Here is a 22,540-nt window from a genome sequence, read left to right as displayed (position 1 = left end):
ACTATCAGTATCTTTGTAATTAAAGATTTTATTCTTGAATCAAGTACTAGCAGGTTTCTTTCTAGGAAACTGGGCCAGCAAAGGTAACTTAAGGTATTTAATCTTATGAAAACAGTTAACTACCATTTTTTGTTGGTTTTTTTGTTTCTGGATTTTTTGGCTGTGCAATGAGGCATCTTAGTTCTGGACCAGGGAGGGATTGAGCCCATGCCCTGACTGGGAGTGTGGAGTCTTAACCACACAACCAGGGTAGTCCCACCATTTTCTTAATAAATTCTTGAGGGGCAACTTAGTATCAAGGAATATGTTGCCTGTACAGGTGAGAAGCACTTCTCATAATGGAGAAACTACCTTAACCAGTTAAAAGGAAGGAGAGTCAGCTGATAAGTTTCATCCTCATTGATGATTGGTTAGAAAATCATCTGAGATGAAGCTGTGTGAGCTGCGTGCCAAGTTGCTTAAGTCGTGGCTGGCTGCAAACTCATGCCTCTGTCCCTGGGATTCTCCAGGCAAGAGTAGGGTAGTGGGTTGCTAAGCCCTCCTCCAGGGGCTATTCCCAACCCAGGGACGGAACCCGGCCTCCTGCATTAGCAGGTGGATTCTTGACTGCTAGTGCCATCTGAAGTTGCAAGGCTACAAAAGTGGTTTGAATTTGTTCTTTTTCTGATCCACTCATCTGAAGACAATATTTGGGTATACAAGGTAATAGCACTGGAAATAAGGCTGGTTAATGTAGTGTGACCTTGAGGAAATGTAGATTTAACATTTTAAAGGTGAGAAACTAATAGCATCAACCTTAAAGGGCTGAATAATAAGGATTTCCAAGAAGCTATGAACAGTCTTAACGCATGATAAATCATTCCGAGTTTGGATTAACAGAGAAAGCTCTTGTGAAACAAGAAACCGAACCTCAGCCCACCTCCGAAGATCTTTAAGCAAGCTGGGTAATTGGCTGTGAGAGGAAAAAATGCTTCTAAACAGAAACTCCGAATACTCAAAGACTTGCTTTATTATAGTACACATGGGATGAAACTGATGGGAGGGGGTGGATGTTGTGGGCAACCACTGTCCTGATTAGCATCGGATGCCCATCCCGATGGCCATGAATGTGCCAAAGGTGCCGCCACTTTGCATCATGGTTTTTCCGATGCCGCCCATCAGCTCCCGACCCCGCATTCCGATCCTGAGGGAGGAGGAAACCAAGATGGGGCCACTTGGGAACAACAATACAGGGAGGAGCATTAACTGCCCCTTTCCGAGTTATAATCAGGCACTGCTGAAGTCTGGCAGGACATTATTATCTCTTGCCACATGGAGTGAGTAATGCTAAGGAAAAGGATCCATTAGGATCTCTAGGCAACTGACGAGTTTGTGGGAGGCAACAGAAGCGGTATAAAGTACAGAAACAGGGAAATCATTTTTGGGTGCTGGTTTTGCCTCCAGGGTATACATGATCCAATACAACATTTTTTAGATGGTCTCCTAGTGTTAATGATTGGGGGGTCAGACCTGGGGTCAAGAACTAAGTGCAATTTACGGGCTGTGTCAAGTGTACAATGAGGCTCTTAACATTCACAGCAGTGTTGTGATAACAGGGCATTCAGCACTGTGACACAGTAAACGCTCAGTAAACGATAATTTACCAGGAACAATAGCGTCTTTTATGTGTAAAAACTATAGAGTGTAGAGTTTATCTGCTTAATTTCTACATCCTGTTCCCAGAGCAGTGAAATTAATCAAGTTTGTTTCGCCATGCGCCTAACAGGAGTAAAACAGAAAAGCCATTAATTGAGCACTTAATATGTGCCAGGTTCTCTGTTAAGTGTGGTCTGATTTGAGCTTAGAATTGTACATGATGTAGAGGTTTACTGACCTCATTTCTGCTTGAAACCCAGGCTCCAACCCTATTCTCAACCATTGAGATTATCATCTGTCCTCCCTCCCACACTGAAGGTGATTAGGAAAACAGTCTCGTTCGTTACAGGGCAGCGACAGAATTGGAAAGTAGTAAGCTCTATTCGGGCTGTAGGCCGAGAGCTGTGGGGTGGGAAAATCAGGTAGTCCCCAGAGATCACCGCCCGCGCCCCTCACCTGAGACAGGAAAAGGTGCCGAAGAGCGCCCCCGCCGCCATGCCCACGGCGCAACCCATCACGAAGCCCATCTTCACGCGGTCGAAGCAGCTTGGCTGGGACTGTCCATAGGGACCCACGGCCACCGGCATCTGCGGGGTTCGAAGGTTAGGGAAGTGTGGGCCTAGCCGCCAGCCCGAGACTCCAGCAGGGGCCAGAGGAGGTGAGATAGGGAACCTGCCCAGGGGTTCTGGGAAATCCGAGAAAGAAAAGAAGGGTGTAGCCCGACTCCATCACCCACTGTGCGTTCGAGTCCCCGCGCCACGGTGCCCCCGCCTCACCTCGCTCGTGGCTTCGGTCGCTCAGATCTACGTCTTACACGGAACGCGAGCTGGAGCGCACTCGAGATCCGAGGAAGCGTTTCCGGGGCGCGGAGTAGTACTTCCGGGATCCTGTAGCTGAGGACTGTAGCCGCTTCGGGCGGGGGGCTCCTGCCACCGGGACCATGCTGCTGCGAACCGCTTGGAGGCGGGTGGCCACGACCGCCCCCGCGGCTCCGGGGCCGAGGGCCAAGCCACCCACTCGGGGGCTGCGCCTGCGCGGTACGCTTGGGGCCCCCCTCGCTGCCACCTTCCTAGAGGCGCGGAACTTTCTCCTGGGCTAGGCGACTTACCTGCATATTCAGGAGCCTCCCTCTTCCGCTACCCAGACCCTCTGACACTTCCTCTTGACTGGACCCCTCAGATTTTCTCATACCGGCGCTCTGAACGTTTGACTTCGCCGCATCCCCGCTCCCGCACTTCACATCCTGCACCGCAGGCCCTCAGAGCCCTAAAATTCGGCCATCGGACCTCTCCTGACCCAATTGTAGAGATGCTAGTGGTCCAGCCAGTAACCTTTGAAGGAGATCTTACCTACCGTCTCCACGTTCCTTCTCAGGGGCTTTGCCCTTTCGGAGATTTCCTCACTCCAACGACGCAATTTGAATGTTGTCTCAACACCCTGCCCTAAGAACCCTGTCTCTCTCCCTTACCTCTTTTTTACAGTTTGCTCAACTTTTCCGATGTTCTGTTTCCTTTTGCGTTGAGATTCGCTCAGCATCGCTTAAACTTATGTCACCTCCGTCCAGCCTTTAAATTCTGCTGTTTGGGATGCCCTGTGTGCAGAGTTGCATCCTCTCTCACCTGGCCCCTCCGTTCCATTTTTTGTCAGGTATAGACCTTACTCCCCAGTCTGCTGTTGCCTCTGATGCAGCCACTGCTCTGGAGGCGGAGTCAGTGCTGCGACCTCTGTACATGGATGTGCAAGCTACAACTCCTCTGGTAAGGATGGAGGGGCAGCTTTCCCTGAGCTGTTTAGTGGAGTTATACTGTAGAAGTGGCAATGCACATAAATGGCTGAATCCCTGTAGAAGTGAGAACCATTGAGAAGTGTGTGCTGGGAGAGCAATGAGCCAGGAGACTGGAGGCTTACATTGTAGTCCACTAGAAGTGTCTTTACTGCTTACTGGCTATTGATCTTGGTCAAATCACCTTATTGCTGGCACTTTCCTAGTAGTTAAAAGCATAGGCTGTGGAATTACTGGACCACTGCTTACTATATGCATTTGGGCAAGAATTAAATAGGTTAAAAGATAATAAAGCAGCCCTTAGAATAGTGCCTGGAGCATGATGAGCACTGGAATATTAATGCACGTTTTCATCAACATCCTCTCCTAGATATCACATTGCTTGGCGGTGAAAACACCTACAGACACAACTGTCAGGAAAAAGCAGTGTTTGCAGATTATCTGAGGAGATGGTAGAATAATCTGTTTTAAGACGGATTGGGAGGAGAATGTATTAAGCTAATATTTGGTTAGAACCTGGGGGAATGGAAGAATATTTGAGCCCTAATCTAGGCAGGGTCTGAAGGATTGGGGGTGTGTTGAGGCAGGTTGGGTAGGTCAGGGGATGGAGTGGGGCCCGGGTTAACTATGGGCTCAAGAAGACTGGTCTGTTCTGTTTTGTCCAGGACCCTCGGGTGCTTGATGCCATGCTCCCTTACCTAGTCAACTACTATGGAAACCCACACTCCCGGACACATGCTTATGGCTGGGAGAGTGAGGCTGCCATGGAATGTGCTCGCCAGGTTAGTACAGAGGACACTAGGAAGTTCTGATGTCAGAGGTTTCAGTGACCTGTGGGTGGCATTTCTTTTTTTTTTTTTTTTTGAGTAGCTGTGGGTGAAGGTGGAAATGGTTTGGGGCTCTCAGCAAGCGATTCAAAGAACAGGCCTTTGGAGTCCCTCTGAAGGCATTCGATTAGTTTCCACATTTCCTGGCTAACTGACCTTTGTTATCTTATTATGTGACTTCTCGAAGCTTCAGTTTCCTCACATTGAAAATGGAGGTTGAGGGGAGTTCAGGGGTTAGAATTCCGGGCTTTCGCTCCTGGGGGTCTGGATTTGATCTCTGTTCGGGGAACTAAGATCCAGCAAGCTGTGTGGCATGTCCAAAAGAAAATGGAGATTGTAGTAGTTCCTACTCCTTAAGGTTTTGGGGTGGATTAAATCAGACAATACTAGTGATATGTTTGTTGACATGATGCCTGTGCATACTAAGAACTCAGTAAGTGCTTTTTCAAAAACACCAAAGTTGTTATTAATTGGATCTGGGATGTAGTTGAATATATCCCTTTGTCTGATCCTAGTGGGTACAGAACTGCTTCTTGAGCAGTTGACAGATTGCGGTGGAGCTCTTCTTCCTCCAGACTGCTGTCTTAGTTGTCACCACAGCCCCATTCCTGCTGAGGAAACTGATGCTCCTTATTTCTACTTCTCGTCTTGACTTGCAGCAAGTAGCATCTCTGATTGGGGCTGATCCTCGTGAGATCATTTTCACTAGCGGTGCTACTGAATCCAACAACATAGCAATTAAGGTAAGAGAACCAGAAGGCATATCTGGGCTTTCCTGACCTGGGAGATGGTTTCCTGCCATCAGTTAGGCTCATGTGTCTTTCCCAGTCACCCACTTTTATCATATCATGAAAAAAGACACAGACACACCACCCTTTTTCTAATTTGTTGCTTCCTTCAGCCCTGTGTAGTTGACTGTGTATCCAAAGTTTGCTCCTGGTGAACTGAATTCAGTCATGTAGTTGGATAGGAAAGGAGGTGGCTCTTGGGTCATCAGCCACGTGGTGTTTGGGATGACAGCTACTTCAGAGGATAAATGGTGACTCAATCCTTTTCCCCATCCTTTAGATCTATTCACAATGAAGTCCAGAATACACTCGTAATTGAATAGATTTCTCTGCTTCTTGTTACCAAGTTCACCCTTATATCTATGATTTCAGGGCTGCCTTTTTCTCAGCCTTTGTTTTCTCTCCAGTGAGATCTGTTTGCAGCAAGTTCTTCCTGTTTCTTTAGATGTCCCTGTTTTTTAAGTCTCGGTTGCTGTGGTGCTGTCTGCAGACATTTACTTAATCACCTGTTTGGGGATTAGTCACTCTGTCCTTGGGACGTCTTTGATGCTAACGAAAGTAAAATTCCACTCTCAGTAATCATGTCAGTGTTTCATAGAACATAGTCATGCCTAACTGGGGCCTGGTTACCAGGGTCACTTGTGTAAATACCAAGGGGCTGATAAATTGTGGGCTGCTGTAGGTTCAGCGCTGGCTCTATTCCCTCTCATCGTGGTCTCTCACCTGTGTTGCCAGTATTGTTTTTTCTGACTTTGGACTCAGTGTAGGAGACCTAGGCCTGGGCCAGGTTCCAGAGTCATCAGCACTCACCAGATCCTGTTAACAGGAAAGTGTCCTTCCTTGGGACTGCAGAGACCGCAGAGCCGTGCATGTGGTCTCTTCAAAGATGAGGATGGTTTCTGGAATGGGGAGCATTTTCAAAACTTTGAAAATATTTACTTTGAAAGTTTCCACAGATTCCCAGACCTCAGGGTCAAGGATTGCTAAGAGTGGTTTTGACCGTTTTCCCCTTAGACTCCTGGATGGGTGGAGTAAATATCTGTCTGCTGGTAGAGGATTCAGCATTCTGGGTAACTGAGATAGGAGGAGGGGGAGGGAACTTTTAAATGTTTTCATTTTTATGTTCCTTGTCCCCAAGAACATTTTTATGTAGTCATAATTTTGGCCTAATTAGTTTCATATTCTGCTTTTAACGTAGTCTCCTGGGAGGGGTGGGGTTGCACATTTTATTTAATTTTTTTAAGGAATTCATGCATATGCAGTGAAATTTTTTTTAACCCTATGGAAAGATTTATTTATTGATTTTTACCAGAGTATAGTTGCTTTACAATGTTGTGTTAGTGAAGTGAATCAGCTATAAGTACACATATATTCCCTCTTTTCTGGATTTCCTTCCCATTTAGGTCACCACAGAGTACTGAGTAGAGTTCCCTGAGCTATACAGTAGGTTCTTACTATATGGAAAGGTTTAAACTCAAGTGTAGATCTTCCATTTCCTCCTCCCTAGCAAACAGACCTCAAGTCTGTTTAGTATTGTTCCAGAAAACAAATTGTACACACATATGCATTTGCTTTTAATAGTTTCACATTTTGTAGCATCCATATTTATTCTTCCATAGCCATTAATAACATAGGTTATATTTTTCCATTCCAAACTCCATAATTTTTAATATACCTACATTATTTTTCATGGAGTTGTATTATTGCAGTTTACTGTTTATTCCTCTATTGTTGAATGTGTTTAATCTCTTCATTTTTTTAAGGATTGTGAATACAATGAAAGCATATTTTGTCTCTATAGCATTATCTATGCTTTGAAATATTTCCCTAAATTCCCAAAAGAGGAGTCACAGTAAAGAGTGCTAATACAGCTTTTTAAAAAAATTTATTTTTTTTTAATTGAAGGATAGTTGCTTTGCAGAATTTTGTTAATACAGCTTTTAAGACATCTTTATAAATAATTCTCTGAAGAGTTTGTAGTGTAAGTACTGCCATCAGCAAGGAATGAGTGTATGAGTTTCACTTCTACATTGCCAGCTTTGGGTATCAGTATCACCATATTTGTATGTTTTGTTGTTTACATAGAAATATACCCTACCATGTGTAAAATAGATAGCTACTTGGAAGCTACTATTATAGCACAGGGAGCTCAGCTTCCTGCTCTGTGACCTAGAGGGGTAGGATGGGAGTGGAGTGGGAGGGAGCCTCTAGAGAGAGGGAATATATGAACGTTGTTGTTTGGTCTCTAAATTGTGTCCGACTGTTTGCAACCCCATGGACTGTAGCCTGCCACACTCCTGTGTCCATGGGATTTTCCAGAGAAGATACTGGAGTGGGTTGCCATTTCCTTCTACAGGGGATCTTCTTGACCCAGGGATCAAACCCACTTCTCTTACATTGGCAGGCATATTCTTTATCACTGAGCCACCAATTCCCTGCTGATTCATTTGTGGTACAGCAGAAACTATTACTAATACAACATTGTAAAACAGTTGTCCTCCAATTAAAAAAAAAGAAATAAATGAGAAACACTTTTCCTGAGATACGAGGATAGGAATGTTTTCCATTTTCCATCTATGATATAATAAAAAAATGTATTTGGTCTTTGTTCTCTTCCTAGCACAGGGCTTCAAAAACCCTTGTAGTTTCCTGAATACTAGGAATGACTTTGTTATTCATAATAAGCCCCCTTGGACCATAATGTGTTTCTGGTGATGAAGTGACTCTTGGTGGGCCCTTAGATCGTTTTAAGATGCAGGCTGGTCACTCCAGAAGGACCAAGAAAATGTGATTAGAGGGTTGTAACTTTGATCTGGGGAAGAAAGGGGGTTGGAGACTGAGTCTAGTCATATCGCCAGTGATTTAATTGGTCACACCTGTGTTATGAAACCCCTGTAAAAACTGGAAAACAAGGGGGAATTCCCTGGTGGTCCAGTGGCTGGGACTCTATGCTCCCAACGTAGGGGGCCTGAGTTCGATCCCTGGTCGGCGAACTAGGTCCCACATGCCACAACCAAGACCCAGTACAGCCAAATAAATAAATAAAAATAAATATTAAAAAACAAAACAAAACTGGGAAACAAGAGTCAGAGGAGCTTCCAGATTAGCTAACACATGGATGTGCTGGCAGGTGGCATGCTTGACACTCTGTGCTCTTCCCTGCCTCAGACCTAATCCTGTACAGCTCTTCCATTTGGCCATTCATGGGTTTTATCTTCTGTGATAAAGCTATGATAGTAAGTGTAGTGTTTTCAGTGAATTCTGTGAATCACAGGGGATTGGGCTGTGCATCACCAATTCAATGGACATGAGTTTGAACAAACTCCTTGAGATAGTGAAGGACAGGAAAGCCTGGAGTTTTGCAGTTCATGGTGTCAAAGTAGAGTCAGACTTGACTTAGTGATTAAACAACAACAACAAGGCGGCTGTGGGAAGTCTTTTATTTGTAGCCATCTCGGGAAATATGGAAGGGGGGCTTGTGACAGCTAGGCCTCACAGCTGGCATCTGAAGTGGAGGCAGTCCTGTGAGACTGAGGCACTTAACCTATGGGATTTTCACTAATTGGGATAGTTAGTGTCAGAATTAAGTTGAATTGTAAGACACACAATTGTCAGAGAATTGATGTTGGACCATACCGCCCTTATCCACTTACTCCTTGCAACTAGGATGGAAGTCACTGCTGTCTCTCTGAGTATATTCTTTTTTCCACCACCACCAACTTCTAGGGAGTGGCCAGGTTCTATAGGTCCCGGAAAAAGCACTTGATCACCACGCAGACAGAACACAAATGTGTCTTGGACTCCTGCCGTTCACTGGAAGCTGAGGGCTTTAAAGTCACCTACCTCCCAGTGAAGAAGAGTGGGATCATTGACCTGAAGGTAAGAGGGCATGATAGGGGGAGCCTGGCTTCAATCTATGAAACTGTCTCTTTAGCCTCAGCTGGAGCTTGAAAGACTAGATGTAATGGTAAGGGAGGGCTTTAGAGAAATAGGTTTCTCAGTGGGACTCAGAGTATGTTCCTCTTGAGTGTGCACCATCTTCCTTTTGTCTGGAGGATTTGTTTCTCAGCTTAGTTGGTGCTTCCTGGTCTATGTGAGAGCCTCTGACCATGTATGCAGGATGCCAGAGACTAACACTCACCATGGGAAAGCTTTGGCCTCCTTCACCCTTCACTGATATTTCTCATCCTTCAAAAACTCCTTGGTGTAGTTTTGTGAAGAATATTTCCCTTTGGGACCCATATATATTTTTTAAAAATATATTGATTTATTAATTTTTGGTTGCGCTGGGTCTTTGTTGCCTTGTGTGGGTTCCCTGTAGTTGTGGTGCACAGGCTTCTCATTGTGGTGGCTTCTTTTGTTGTGGACAATGGGCTCTAGGTACATGGACTCAATAGTTGCGGCACATGGGCTCAGTAGCTGCGGCTCAAAGGCTCTAGAATGTGGGCTTAGAAGTTGTGGTGCACAGCTTAGTTGCCCTGAAGCACGTGGGATCTTCCTGGACCAGGAAAGTGAAGTCGCTCAGTCGTGTCCGACTCTTTGCGACCCCATGGACTGTAGCCCACCAGGCTCCTCTGTCCATGGGATTTTCCAGGCAATAGTACTGGAGTGGGTTGCCATTTCCTTCTAGAATCCTTATCCCCTGCATTGGCGGGCAGATTCATATCCACTGGGCCAGGGAAGTCTGATTCACAATTTTCAAAAGGTATATTCCATTTATAGTTATTGCAAAATATCGGTTATATTCCCTGTGTTGTACAATATATCCTTATAGCTTATTTTATACAGTTTTTGCTTATTTTTATTATTTTAAAAATTTTGGCTGCACCCTGTAGCATGTAGGATCTTAGTTCCTTAACCAGGGATCAAACCCACACCCCCTACATTGGAATTCTTTAATCATTGGACTGCCTGGAAAGTCCCTTACTATTTTTATTCCAACAAGTTTTTTTTTTTTTTTGCTGCATCTTGAGGCATGTAGGTTCTCAGTTCCCTGATCAGGGATTGAGCCATTCCCTTTATTTTATTTAATGGCTTTTTACTTCTTTGCTCTGTTGTATGCCTATGCCTATTTTTCCACTAGGCTTAGCTTCTTGAACTTGAGGAGTGCATGTTTTCTGTATTTTCATTTCTCATAATACTTAATATAATGTCTTTCTTTCACTCTGTACTATTTATTGTGTCATAGTGCCAGGCACTGAGGATAAAGGGATGAACAAGACAAGCCTAGTCCGTGCCTTCAAGGAGCTTATATTCTAGTGAAAGGACAGTTAACATGTAAACAAATGTATAAATAATTATAAATTGGGATATATACTATAAAGGAAGGAAAGAAGAAGCTGAGAGAAATGAAACATTGAGAACTTCCATTAGACCAGTGTCAGGGACAGCATCATAGATGTTGGGAGGTTGATTACCAGTTTCTTTAGGATAAATGTTTTCATCAGATGTGATCCCTATGTCAGTGTTAATAGTAACCTTGTTTTTTATTGCTTATTTTGTTCTTTGCTGCTTACTCTGACAACCTTATGTAGGAAAGACTCCCTCTCTTTTTTTTTTATGAAGTTTTTAATTTTTAAATTATAGATTCTCATGTAGTTGTCAGAAGTAATACAGACAGATTTCATGTATCCTTTATTCATTTCCCTTAATGATAACATCTAGCAAAAGTATAGTATAATATTACAACCAGGATATTGATGTTGATACAATCTACTGGTCTTGTTCTAATTTCCCCGGTTTTACTTGTACTCACTTGTGTGTGTGTGTGTGTTTAGTTCTATGCATTCTAGTTTCATCACATGTGTAGGTGTACGTAACTATCACCACAGTGATGCTTTATGTATTTTTTTTCCTAAATATGTATTTAGTTTTGGCTGCGCTGGGTCTTCATTGCTGCCTGGAGGCTTTCTCTAGTAGTGAGCAGGGGCTACTCTAGCTGCACTGCATAGTCATCTCGTGGCAGCAGCTTCCCTGTTGCAGAGCGCAGCCTCCGTGGTGTGCGGGCTTCCATAGTTGAGACATGTAGGCTCAATATTTGTGGCTCGAGGACTCCAGAGAACAGACTCAGTAGTTGTGGTGCATGGGTTAATTGCTCCATGGCATGTGTGATCCTCCTGGACCAGGGATTGAACCAGTGTCCCCTGCATTGGATTCTTAACCACTGAACTACCAGGGAAGTCCCATGGTATTCTTTTAAAACCACTAATTTGATCACCATTTCTTTAATTTTGTCATTTCAGTAATGTTATGTAAATGAAATGTTAGGAATATAGTATGTAACCTTTTGGGATTGGCTATTTTCACTTAGCATAAGTCTTGCTGCTGCTGCTGCTAAGTTGCTTCAGTCGTGTCCGACTCTGTGTGACCCCGTATTGTTGCCTGTCTCTGTATCTGTTCCTTTTTGTTGCCGAGTAGTATTCCACATAATGGAAGTACCACAGTTTCTTTAACCATTTCCCTATTGAAGGACCTCTGGGTTGTTTTAGATTTTGGCTATTAAGAATAAAGCAATCATGATCATTTATGGGTTTCTTATGTGAATTTAAGCTTACATTTCCTTGAGTTAATGCCCAAGAGTGCAGTTACTGGGTCATATGGTAATTTCATGTTCAGTTTTATAAGAAACCAAAGCTGCCAAACTGTTTTCCAGTGTGGTTATACCATTTTATATTCCCGTCAATAGTGTAGGAGTGATTCAGTTTCTTTGCATCCTAGCCAGCATTTTGTGTCATTGCTATTTTAATTTTACCCACTCTTGTAGGTGTGTAGTGAAAGGCCCCTTTTCACAACTAAGCTTGCTTACATTCTGAGTTAGAGAGGACTCTGTTCATACTATATGGTCTTTTTACTCCTGATATTCTTAGGAACTAGAGGCTGCCATCCAGCCAGATACCAGCCTGGTCTCAGTCATGACTGTGAACAATGAAATTGGAGTCAAGCAGCCCATTAAGGAAATAGGTAAGTATCATGGGTGGGCTCCCCTGGTGGCTCAGACAATAAAGCGTCTGCCTACAATGCAGGAGACCTGGGTTTGATTCCTGGGTTGGGAAGATCCCCTGGAGAAGGAAATGGCAATCCACTCCAGCACTCTTGCCTGGAAAATCCCATGGATGGAGGAACCTGGTAGGCTACAGTCCATGGGGTCACAAAGAGTCCGACACGACTGAGCAACTTCACTTTCTTTCTATGGGTGGACCCTGACGCTTGCCCGCCACTGGGATCCATCTGAGGAGCAGGACTGGACTAGGAGCTGAAACACTATATAGAATACAGTAAGGAAACCAAGGGAAAGAGGGCTTCAGTTCCTTGTTAAAGGACATATTGTAAATGGCACAGCTGGTATTTGAACCCAGGTCTAATACCACTTGAGCTTTCCAGATGGTTCAGTGGTAAAGAATCTGCCTGCCAGTTCAAGAGACGCAAGAACCTTGGGTTCGACCCCTGGGTTGAGAAGATCCCCTGGAGGAAGAAATGGCAACTCATTGCAGTATTCTTGCCGGGAAAATCCCATGGACAGAGATGCCTGGGGGGCTACAGTCCATGTGGTCATAAGAGAGTTGGACATGACTGAGCGCACATGCATTGCACTGCACTGCTGTCCTTTTTGTCTTATTGCAGTTGGTGCAGAAAGCAAAACAAAAAACTTCCACCTGTTTTTCTCTTCCTCTTTTAACTTTTTCGTTTTAGAACATCTGTTTACTGTGCTCATTTGGAGCCAGAGACACACACCCTGTAACTTCTTAGGTACGTTAGCAAATAGATCTATTAATTTTTGCTTCTTTTAAATCAATAAGGATCTAAAAGTTAATCTGATATATTGAAAGGCCATTGTTAATGAGGTAGGAAGAGTCTTATGAATCAGAATATCGGGTGTGTTTTGATTTGATGCTTTGTGCTTTTTTTTGACCACCATAACTTTTATTTATTTTATTATTTATATAAGTTGGACTATAATTGCTTTACAATGTTGTGTTAGTTTCTGCTGTACAATGAAGTGAATGAGTTGTATGTTTACATATGATCCCCTCTTTCTGGGACCTCCCTTCCACGCCCCTCCCCCCCAACCATCCCACCCATCTAGGTCATCACAGAGCACCAAGCTGAGCTTCTTGTACTTTACACTGGTTCCCGCTAGCTATCTGTTTTACAGATGGTAGTGTATATGTGTGAATCCTAATCTCTTAATTAATGCACATTATGTGGAATCTAGGAAAATGGTACAGAGGAACCTATTACCAGGCTAGGAGTAGAGATGCAGGCATAGAGAATGGATGTGTGCACTTGCCCTTATTTATTCTAGTCAAGGACACTAGAGCTGAGAATGAGAGAGAGACAGAGAGAGAGAGAGAGAGAAAAAGAGAGAGAGAAGTGATTTACTATGTGGCTAGGGCCAATACCAGATGTAATTTTGCCTCAGAACTCATAGTATATTATAGGACCACTGCCAGGTTACTTCCTAACATTGTGCTCTGGTTCTTCCCCTCTGTTGTTTTCTCAGGGCAGATTTGCAGTTCCAGAAAGGTGTATTTCCATACCGATGCAGCCCAGGCTGTTGGAAAAATCCCACTTGACGTCAATGACATGAAAATTGATCTCATGAGCATCAGTGGCCACAAAATCTATGGTCCCAAAGGTACTAGCCCCTCCTAGGTTTCCTCCTCTCGGCACCACCCAACAACCCTTTGACAGGTGTTCCTGGGATTCATTTGGGACTGTCATTGCTCTCAGAGGAAGAGTGCTCTGCAGAATGCAGGTGTCAGTTAATAATAGCCAGGAACACTTGCCTATTTGCAGATTCTAGCAGTCACTATAAGCAGTTCATCGTTCACTGGTCTCTTTAGAAAATCCTTTCATGTAGATGTTAATTTGGTTGAGGAACAAAGGTTTTGTCATATCAAATTAGCTTGATAAGTCCAGTTATCTTGTCAACTATGATTTGCAGACCAATATTCTTTTTTTTTTTTTTTGACTGTGTGGCATGTGGGATTATAGTTCCCTGACCAGGGATTGAACCCATGGCCTCTGAAGTGGAAGCCTGGAGTCCTAACCACTGGACCTCCAGGGAAGTCTCAGATCAATATTCTTTGAGTCCTTTATTCCCTCGTGTTTTGCTTTAGCCTTAGGGGAAGATTTTATGGGCTTTTATGTGTTTTGGTGTTGTTCCTAGCTTTATTAGTCTTTGCTCCTGTTAATCTCTCAAGGTACTTGTCTGTGTCCTATGGTCCTATTGTCATAGGAATATTTTCCAGCTGGAATTCTGCCTTTGCATGCCAGCCTTTGGGAAGAGACTGTTGTCCTCTGTTTTACGGAGGTAGCCATCCAAAATGAACAACTCTTCCTCTCTTTCGTGGGTGAGGGCCTGGGGTGGTTGGTTACGCCAGTATGCTTTCTGTGTCTGCAGGGTGTGTCATCCGGATAGACACCCTGTTGGAAAAGGTGTGATAGTTCCTGAAAGTATATAAGATGGCTTCTTCTAAAGCAGCAGTCCCCAGCCTTTTTGGCAGCAGGGACCAGTTTCATGGAAGACAGTTTTTCCATGGACCAGGGATGGGGGTAGGATGGTTTCAGGATCCAAGTGCATTACATTTAATGTGCACTTTGTTTCTGTTATTATTATATCAGTTCCACCTCAGATCATCAGACATTAGATCCCGGAGGTTGTGCTTCCAGAGGTTGTAAAGAGTGTGTTTTTAAGTTAATTGTTTTTAAAAGCTCAACAGTCATTCTGCTGCTGCTGCTGCTGCTAAGTCGCTTCAGTCGTGTCTGACTCTGTGCGACCCCATAGACGGCAGCCCACCAGGCTCCCCCGTCCCTGGGATTCTCCAGGCAGGAACACTGGAGTGGGTTGCCATTTCCTTCTCCCAACAGTCATTCTATCTTGAACTAAAATTGGCTTATTGGCTTTTATTGTAGATAAATCTGTTTTGATAATACTAATTAACTCATATTGAGCAGAAGCTCTGTTCAGCACTTAAATGTATGCAGGTATCCCTCACTATCCAAACTCTTGCTTTTTGAACTCAGAATCTAAATAGATTTAGATGACATGGTAGTCCTCACTCTCCAAATGTAGTGTCTGAGCCCTTACTCTCTGAACTTGGGAACTGCAGAGATTCAGATAGTGTCAGATACTTGAATATGATTTTATTTTAATGGGGAAATGGAATATGTCTTAATAAATGCAGTTTGGTACATCCTGCATTAGTGTCCCCCCGCCCCAACATTTTTTACTTTGAAAATTTTGGAACTTACAGAAGAGTTGAAAGAATTTTTTGACCCCTTTGGAAAGTGATATTTTGTTTCATCTGCCTTTTCCTTTTTCTCTTTTTTTGTAACAAACTTTGTTTCCCAGGGGTTGGTGCCATCTACATTCGCCGGCGGCCCCGTGTGCGTGTGGAGGCCCTGCAGAGTGGAGGGGGGCAGGAGCGGGGTATGCGGTCTGGGACAGTACCCACACCCTTGGTGGTGGGGCTGGGGGCTGCGTGTGAGGTGGCACAGCAAGAGATGGAGGTATGGGGAAAGCAGTTCCCTCCCACAAACTCTTCCCCTGTGCTGGGTCTCCTGTTTAGCAGCTTCTTGGCATGATTGGGTCAGATCTTTGCCAGAAGAGGTGGTTTACAAAAACCGTCTTTCTCCGGGTGCTGCTGGCATCCTGTTCTGAGGGAGGTGTTGTCGTTGTTGTTTAGTCACTCAGTCGTGTCCGACCCTTTGTGATCCCTTGAACTGTAGCCCATCAGGTTCCTCGTCCATGGGATTTCCCAGGCATGCATACTGGAGTGGCTTGCCATTTCCTTCTCTAGGGGATCTTCCTGACCCAGGATCAAACCCGCATCTCCTGCATTGTAGGCGGATTCTTTACCGCTGGGCCACCTGGGAAGCCCTGAGGGAGGTCTTATGGGCTCCAAATTCCAGGCCCTTTACTGGAACCATGTGTCCACTATTTGAGCACCTCTGTGCTCAGTGCTGTGGATACAGTGGTCTCCATGAGTAACACAAGACCATAGGTGGTTAAATGTACAGTCACTTCTGGGCCCAGGGTAGGGTTCCTCATCCTTTATGTCTCTGAGCTGTTAATGGTCACTATGCTTAGTCCTCCCTTGCCTGCTCCTCAGTATGACCACAAGCGAATCTCAAAGTTAGCTGAGCGACTGATACAGAAGATAATGAAGAGCCTTCCAGATGTGGTGATGAATGGGGATCCTGAGCACCATTACCCAGGTATGGTCATGCCCATTTTGTCCCCGCCTTGAAGAGCCCGAGACTCTGAGCCTCCTCTCACAGTAATTCTCTCTTTCAGGCTGTATCAACCTCTCCTTTGCGTATGTGGAAGGGGAGAGTCTGTTGATGGCACTTAAGGATGTTGCCTTATCCTCAGGGAGGTGAGTTGGACTGGATAGGCAGGGTCTGTGGCAGGACCAGTTAGTCTGGCTTTAAGTGTCGGGTTAATAAGTTTCCCGTTGTGGAGATGACATGCACAGGAGCTTTTGGTTGAGAATAAAAGTCATTTTGTAAGCACCTATTTTTAGCCAGTTGGGCACAGGCTAAAGTTTGCCACCTTTGGAGGGCTTCCTGTGGTAGAGTTTTGTGCCTTTTGTGGTCCCAGGAGATGCCTGTATCTGTTCTAATGTTATTTTAGTAGTTCTGTTATAGCCCTTTAGAATTCAACAATGTTCCAGAAGATACCAAGTGTTTAGCTGCTGTCTAGGCTGCTACAGATGATGCATTTGGTTGTAGGGAAGTGATCCCATGGCTCTCTGCCACTTCTTGTTACACTCAGCTCATGTGGTATCACACTCTGTCACGCTTTGGCTGTGTCCTTGCTCATGGAAGATATCCTCCACAGGGGCCAGAGGAGCTCGATCCACATACTAGAAGGTGCAAGCAGCATCTGTCTCTTTAGCTCTGTCAGATGAGAATGTCTCTTTTGTCGTGATATGACTTCAGGGCTCTGGGGTAGGAACAAGACTGGGGGTTTGTGGCCAGAAGCAGATTGGATGCTGAACTGAGCAAAGCTCTGTCTTTCTCCTCAGTGCCTGCACCTCTGCATCCCTGGAGCCCTCTTACGTCCTTCGAGCAATTGGCACTGATGAGGATTTAGCTCACTCTTCTATCAGGTTAGTCAACTGAGCTGCAGCATTTATGAAAGGTGTGCACTTTTGTATTATTCATCTCCTGTTAGAGTCTTCCTCAGTCTAGTTTTTTTTTTTTTTTTTTTTTTAAACAAAAAAGTACTTATTTTTTATTTGGATGCTCAGGGTCTCAGCTGTGGAATGCAGGATCTTAATTATGGCATGTGGGATCTAGTTCCCTGACCAGGGATAGAGCCCAAGCCCCCTGCATTGGGAGTGCAGTCTTCGCTGCTGGACCAATCTAGGGAAGTACCCAATCTAGTTTTTTTTATCCCTTCTTCATTCTTCACGAGTCTCTCAAGCAGTGGTTCTCAGACTTCACTGACTGTCACCTGGGGAGTTTGTGAATGATGAAGAGGTCTGAGTGCTGCACTCAGAGATTCTGATTTGCTAGGTCTGGAGAAATAGGAAACTTCTTCTTGGATGATTCTCAGGTGACCCACAGACCATGTCTGGAGAAACTGTCCTCCAGGGAATGGACGGTGTCTCTCCATGTCTTTTGTGGAGTAGAGCCTCACTGGGTATTTGCTGAATGAATTTACCCTGGTGCTACAGGTCCGATGCAGAGTTCTCCTCTGTGTCTTTTTCAGGTTTGGCATTGGCCGTTTTACTACAGAGGAGGAAGTGGACTACACAGTGGAGAAGTGCATTCACCATGTGAAGCGTCTTCGAGAAATGAGGTATGCACTCTTGCTCCAGAGACTCTTCGGAAGAAACTGTAGCGCTAGCTCCTTTCTTGTCCTCAAGCTGTGTATTCACCCTTCCAGAAACCAAAGTTTGAAAATCCTTGGCTTTCAGGATTTAGAGGAAGTCCTCAGGCAGGAAAGGGGATTTTCTTGGCTACTTGTCAGAAAATGAAAAGGTGTCTTTAAAAACTAAAGAACCATGTAAATTCAGATTTTTTTCATTATTTTATTTTATTAATTTATTTATTTGGCCTTGAGGTTTGCAGGATCTTAGTTCCCTGACCCGAATCGAACCTGTGCCCCCTGTAGTGGAAGCACAGAGTCCTAACCACTGGACCCCCAAGGAATTCCCTGTCATTTTATTGATAATATTAATCATTGTCTTGCAGCCATATCAGTGCAGAATTCATGACTTGTAGACTAAGTTTAGGAAAACTCTGTAAGATAGGGATTCTTAATTTGGGTTCTATGGCCAAACTTCAGGATAACCCTGAAATTGTATGCCAAGTGTTTTATAGTTGCACATTTTCTTTGGAAGAAAGTCCATAGTTTTCATCAGATACTCAAAAGGTTAGGAACTTTTACTTAGAGTTTTCTTCGCAAAGATGCTTACAAAGGTCAAGAGATCCTTTACCAACCGGCTGTTACTAGGGGTGTCCTAATAGTCATAGAGCTCTATGTTCATGGGAACATAAAGGCCTTGGGAATTCCTCAGAACTCTGTTCTGGTTCAGTTTGACTTTCAAGATTTTCTTGGTCTAGTTGGCAAGAGTGAGGTAGTTCAGGTACATACTGCTTTCCTTTGTGAGCTCCCCAGGCCTTTCTGGGCTCTGAATTTTTCCTCACAGAGTCTGGTTGTATTGCTTAAATATCTATATCTTGCTTAGGTTTGTTAGGCTCAGGATTCCTCCTTGGCTTGGCTCTCTTGTACTCTCACTTGGCACACTCAGGAGGCATTTCTACTGACTATGCTGCCAAGTGAGACATTCCTCATAACCGTGTGTTTTCAGCATCTTCACCCTATTCCTTCTGATGCCTTGCAAACAATTTCAACCTCACCCCATTAGCCCTCAGCCAGAGTTTTATTTTGTGAGCCTGTGATATTAAGTCACCTTCCCTAAAGAGAAGGCTAATTTCAAAGTAAGCAGTAGTCTTACTGCTACTGCTAAGTCACTTCAGTCGTGTCCAACTCTGTGCGACCCCATAGACAGCAGCCCACCAGGCTCCCCCGTCCCTGGGATTCTCCAGGCAAGAACACTGGAGTGGGTTGCCATTTCCTTCTCCAATGCACGAAAGTGAAAAGTGAAAGTGAAGTCACTCAGTCCTGTCTGACTCTTAGCGACCCCATGGACTGGCTCCTCTGTCCATGGGATTTTCCAGGCAAGAGTACTGGAGTGGGGTGCCCCAAAATGTCAAATAGGAAGGTGCTGGGGGACTTCCCTGACGGTCCAGTGGTTAACACTCTGTGCTTCCACTGCAGGGGACACAGATTTGATATCTGGTTGGGAAATTAAGATCCCAGAATGCCATGTGGTACAGCCAAAAATTAAAAAAAAGTGTGCTTGGAATGCATAGTGTAATGGAGAGAGATAAACCAAAAATAGAATGAAATTGGGTAGCATAAAGTTAGCTGAAGAACTCCAAATCAAAATCCTATGGTTGTAACACACTGAAGTAATATCTGGTCTGGGAACATTATCTAAGGCATTCAAGCTGAAGGTGATCAGAGTTTAGCAGAGATCTCTCAGCAGCTATTCTTGTATGAAATGGGATGCCCAAGTCCAAGACTCAGAAGATCCTTTTGAATTGGAGCTGGGGATGTTGGAAGTAGAGTCACCTCTGGGGAGATGAATCTTGTGGGAATTGGATAATGGTGATACATACCCAGGTGATTTAGGGCCAAGTTTTGTTTCTGAGAAGCAGAGCAAAACCAAGAAGCAGGTGCTGAAAAGTCCATTTGTGTTGGGGGTTAGTAGAGAGGCTGAAACTTGCTGCTTACACTTGTTCCAGGGGTCTTGGTTCTCCCAGGGAAACTGTGTCCATAGCCTCTCACATGTGGCTTGAGAGCTTCATGAATATAACCACACTTGACACTCTTGGAGTGGCCTCATTGGAGCTGAGCCTGGGTTACCTAGTTATTAATGTTGGCAGTTGAGGAGAGGCTAGAGCTGACAAGGACTTTCTCAGACAGCTGAGAAAGACTTGATAACCTCTTGTTTTGGGGTTATCAGGGTAGGAGGTAGAAGAGAGACAAGAACAGATGGAGGCAAGTTAGGGCTCAGTGCTATCTGCTTCCTAAGCCTTCACTCATCCAAATACCTCTTCTCTTTGGCAGCCCTCTCTGGGAGATGGTGCAGGATGGCATTGACCTCAAGAGCATCAAGTGGACCCAACACTAGAAGAATGGGCCTCTAAGTTTGTGCTGGCCTGGCTCCTCCTGCTTCATCAACTCATGCACAGCCAGGCATTTCGTTACCCCCAGTGGCTGCTCCATGTTCAAACCAGAACTGGTGTAGCCACCTGACTTCAGCATCGGCCTGCCTCTAAGACAGCATCATGAGAAAATGGTCTTTCTCCGGCCTCAGCTCCTTTGGTGGGGAACATTCCCCATTTCTTTCCAGGAATCCTTCTCTGGTCTTATAGTGAGTGGATGTTCTCATCCTGAACCAGGAGGGACATTTGCTATGAGTTGCTGCTGGACACATCTGTATCCTTGGTGGAGAGAGCCAGAGGAACTGCAAAAATGCTCTTTGTTCAGGGACCCTGATGCCCTAGGTGGACATTTGAGTTGTGGCTTACTGCTGCTGAAAGAGACTGACTTCTTCAGATAGAAGCATAAACATCTATGGCTTCATCTTTTTTGTGGCTCCAAAGGCTACCTCTTCATGTCGTCTATAGACTGAACTGCAAGTTTCTTAGAAGGCTTGTCTCCTCTGTGTTCTTATCCTTCTTTTCTTTTGACCTAATGGAGCTAGAAATATCTATATGAATGACTCTACCTAGTCTTGTAGTAATTTATGTTTCTTTTTTTAAAACAAATGTTAATTTGCAGATTAGAGGAATAAAATCATATTCCTGTATTTATTCTATGACATTATGAGAGGCTCAAGGAGAATTCCTGGAGAAGGAAATGGCAACCCACTCCAGGGTTCTTGCCTGGAGAATCCCAGAGTCGGGGGAGCCTTGTGGGCTGCTGTCTCTGGGGTCTCAGAGAGTTGGACACGACTGAAGCGACTGAGCAGCAGCAGCAAGAATTCCAAGCCTGGGAATCGTGGGGTGGACTACTTCTTGATGTCGACAGATGAATCTGCTTGCTTATTTCTTTAGTCAGCAATTATTTGGGTGCCTGTCAGGTACCTGACATTATTCTGGGTATTTGGGATACACTAGTTAACAATACCAAAAAGTACTCTCAGTGAACTTTCATTCTAGTAGACAGAAAGAAAATAATTAAATAAGGCTATTATTATAGACTGTGATGAGTGCTGTGGCAGAAATTGAGTGGTAGAGAAAGTAACAGGGAAAGAACCTACCATGCTGGGTATACTAGGAAAGCTTTTTTGAGGAGGTGTTAATTAAGCACAAACATGATTTCTAGCCATCAAAAGAACTAGGGATTGGTGAGGAATAAGAAGGAACAGTAAGAGCAAAGGGCCTGAGGCATGAAAAAGCATGGTGTTTGAGAAACAGAGGTCAAAAGAGCCAGAGTAGAGTTTTGCGATTTGTGAGTCTGAAACCATAAGTGGGAGGTTTCTAGCATTAAAAGGGGTGAGAAAGAAATTTTATTAGAGTACATCACATGTAAATATTTAAAAATTTTACTGAAGTATAGTTGATTTAAAATGTTACGTTAATTTTTGCTGAAGAGCAAAGTAACTCAGTTATATGTATTTTCATATTTTCCATTATGGTTTATCACAGGACACTGAGTATAGTTCCCTGTGAAATTCAGTAGGACCTTGTTGTTTATCCATCCTGTATATATACTAGTTTGTATCTGCTAATCCAAAACACCTGATCTTTTCCTTCCCTACTTGCCTCCCCCTTGGCACCTGCAATTCTGTTCTCTGTATCTTCCTCTACTGTACAACAGGTGGTCAAGATGACATATATGTCCTGCCAGTTCAGACTGAAAGCCACTGTGAGGCCTCTGAATTCTCAAATAAAATTGGTGGGTTCCTGACTAAAAGATCTGAATTTAGTTTCGACTTGTGACAAGTCAGACATAGGAAAGGAGAAATGAACTGAAACAATGTCCATTTCTCCATCTGCCCTCTCAAGGAGAAGCAAAAGATTTTCAGGGAGTTGAGGGTGTTCTTGAGGGGAATCTTAGTTTCTGACCAGGGATCAAACCCCTGCAGGCATGGCCAAAAAAAATAAAAAATTCAACATATGGGTACAAATATCTTTCTGAATTATAATTTTATTTGGTTATATGCCCAGTACTGGGATACTGGATCATATGTCAACTCTAGTTTTAGTTTTGTGAGGAAGTTCTATACTGTTTTCCGTAATGGCTGCACCAATTTACACTCCCACCAACAGTATAGCACATATGTTAAGTATCTTATTTTTATCACACATTTTAATGAGTTTACAGGTTGCAAATATATTTCTCATGTGAGTGATACTCAAAGTTTGAAGGCCACGAGGCTAAAGTATGGTAAATACAGACAAACGAGAAGGAGGAG

At 44.1% G+C, this 22,540-nt stretch overlaps 2 protein-coding genes across 2 annotated transcripts; one reads left to right on the top strand and one right to left on the bottom strand.

The window, feature by feature from the left end:
* Window positions 986–2,646, bottom strand: ROMO1 (reactive oxygen species modulator 1). Its single transcript, XM_005688505.3, has 3 exons — window positions 2,412–2,646; window positions 2,092–2,222; window positions 986–1,183 (listed from the first exon to the last, which is right to left on the bottom strand). Exons 2-3 carry the CDS (start codon window positions 2,220–2,222, stop codon window positions 1,075–1,077), a joined length of 240 nt encoding a protein of 79 aa, XP_005688562.1. The 5' UTR covers window positions 2,412–2,646; the 3' UTR covers window positions 986–1,074.
* NFS1 (NFS1, cysteine desulfurase) lies at window positions 2,499–22,038 on the top strand. Its single transcript, XM_005688676.3, has 13 exons — window positions 2,499–2,672; window positions 3,283–3,392; window positions 4,084–4,200; window positions 4,905–4,988; window positions 8,760–8,912; window positions 11,900–11,993; window positions 13,534–13,668; window positions 15,388–15,545; window positions 16,148–16,253; window positions 16,333–16,414; window positions 17,066–17,149; window positions 17,755–17,844; window positions 20,185–22,038. The coding sequence occupies exons 1-13, from the start codon at window positions 2,576–2,578 to the stop codon at window positions 20,246–20,248; spliced, it is 1,374 nt and encodes a 457-aa protein (XP_005688733.2). The 5' UTR covers window positions 2,499–2,575; the 3' UTR covers window positions 20,249–22,038.

This window comes from Capra hircus, chromosome 13 (assembly GCF_001704415.2).
Source record: "Capra hircus breed San Clemente chromosome 13, ASM170441v1, whole genome shotgun sequence".
NCBI lineage: Eukaryota > Metazoa > Chordata > Mammalia > Artiodactyla > Bovidae > Capra > Capra hircus.
This window is presented reverse-complemented; position numbering and strand designations above follow the sequence as displayed.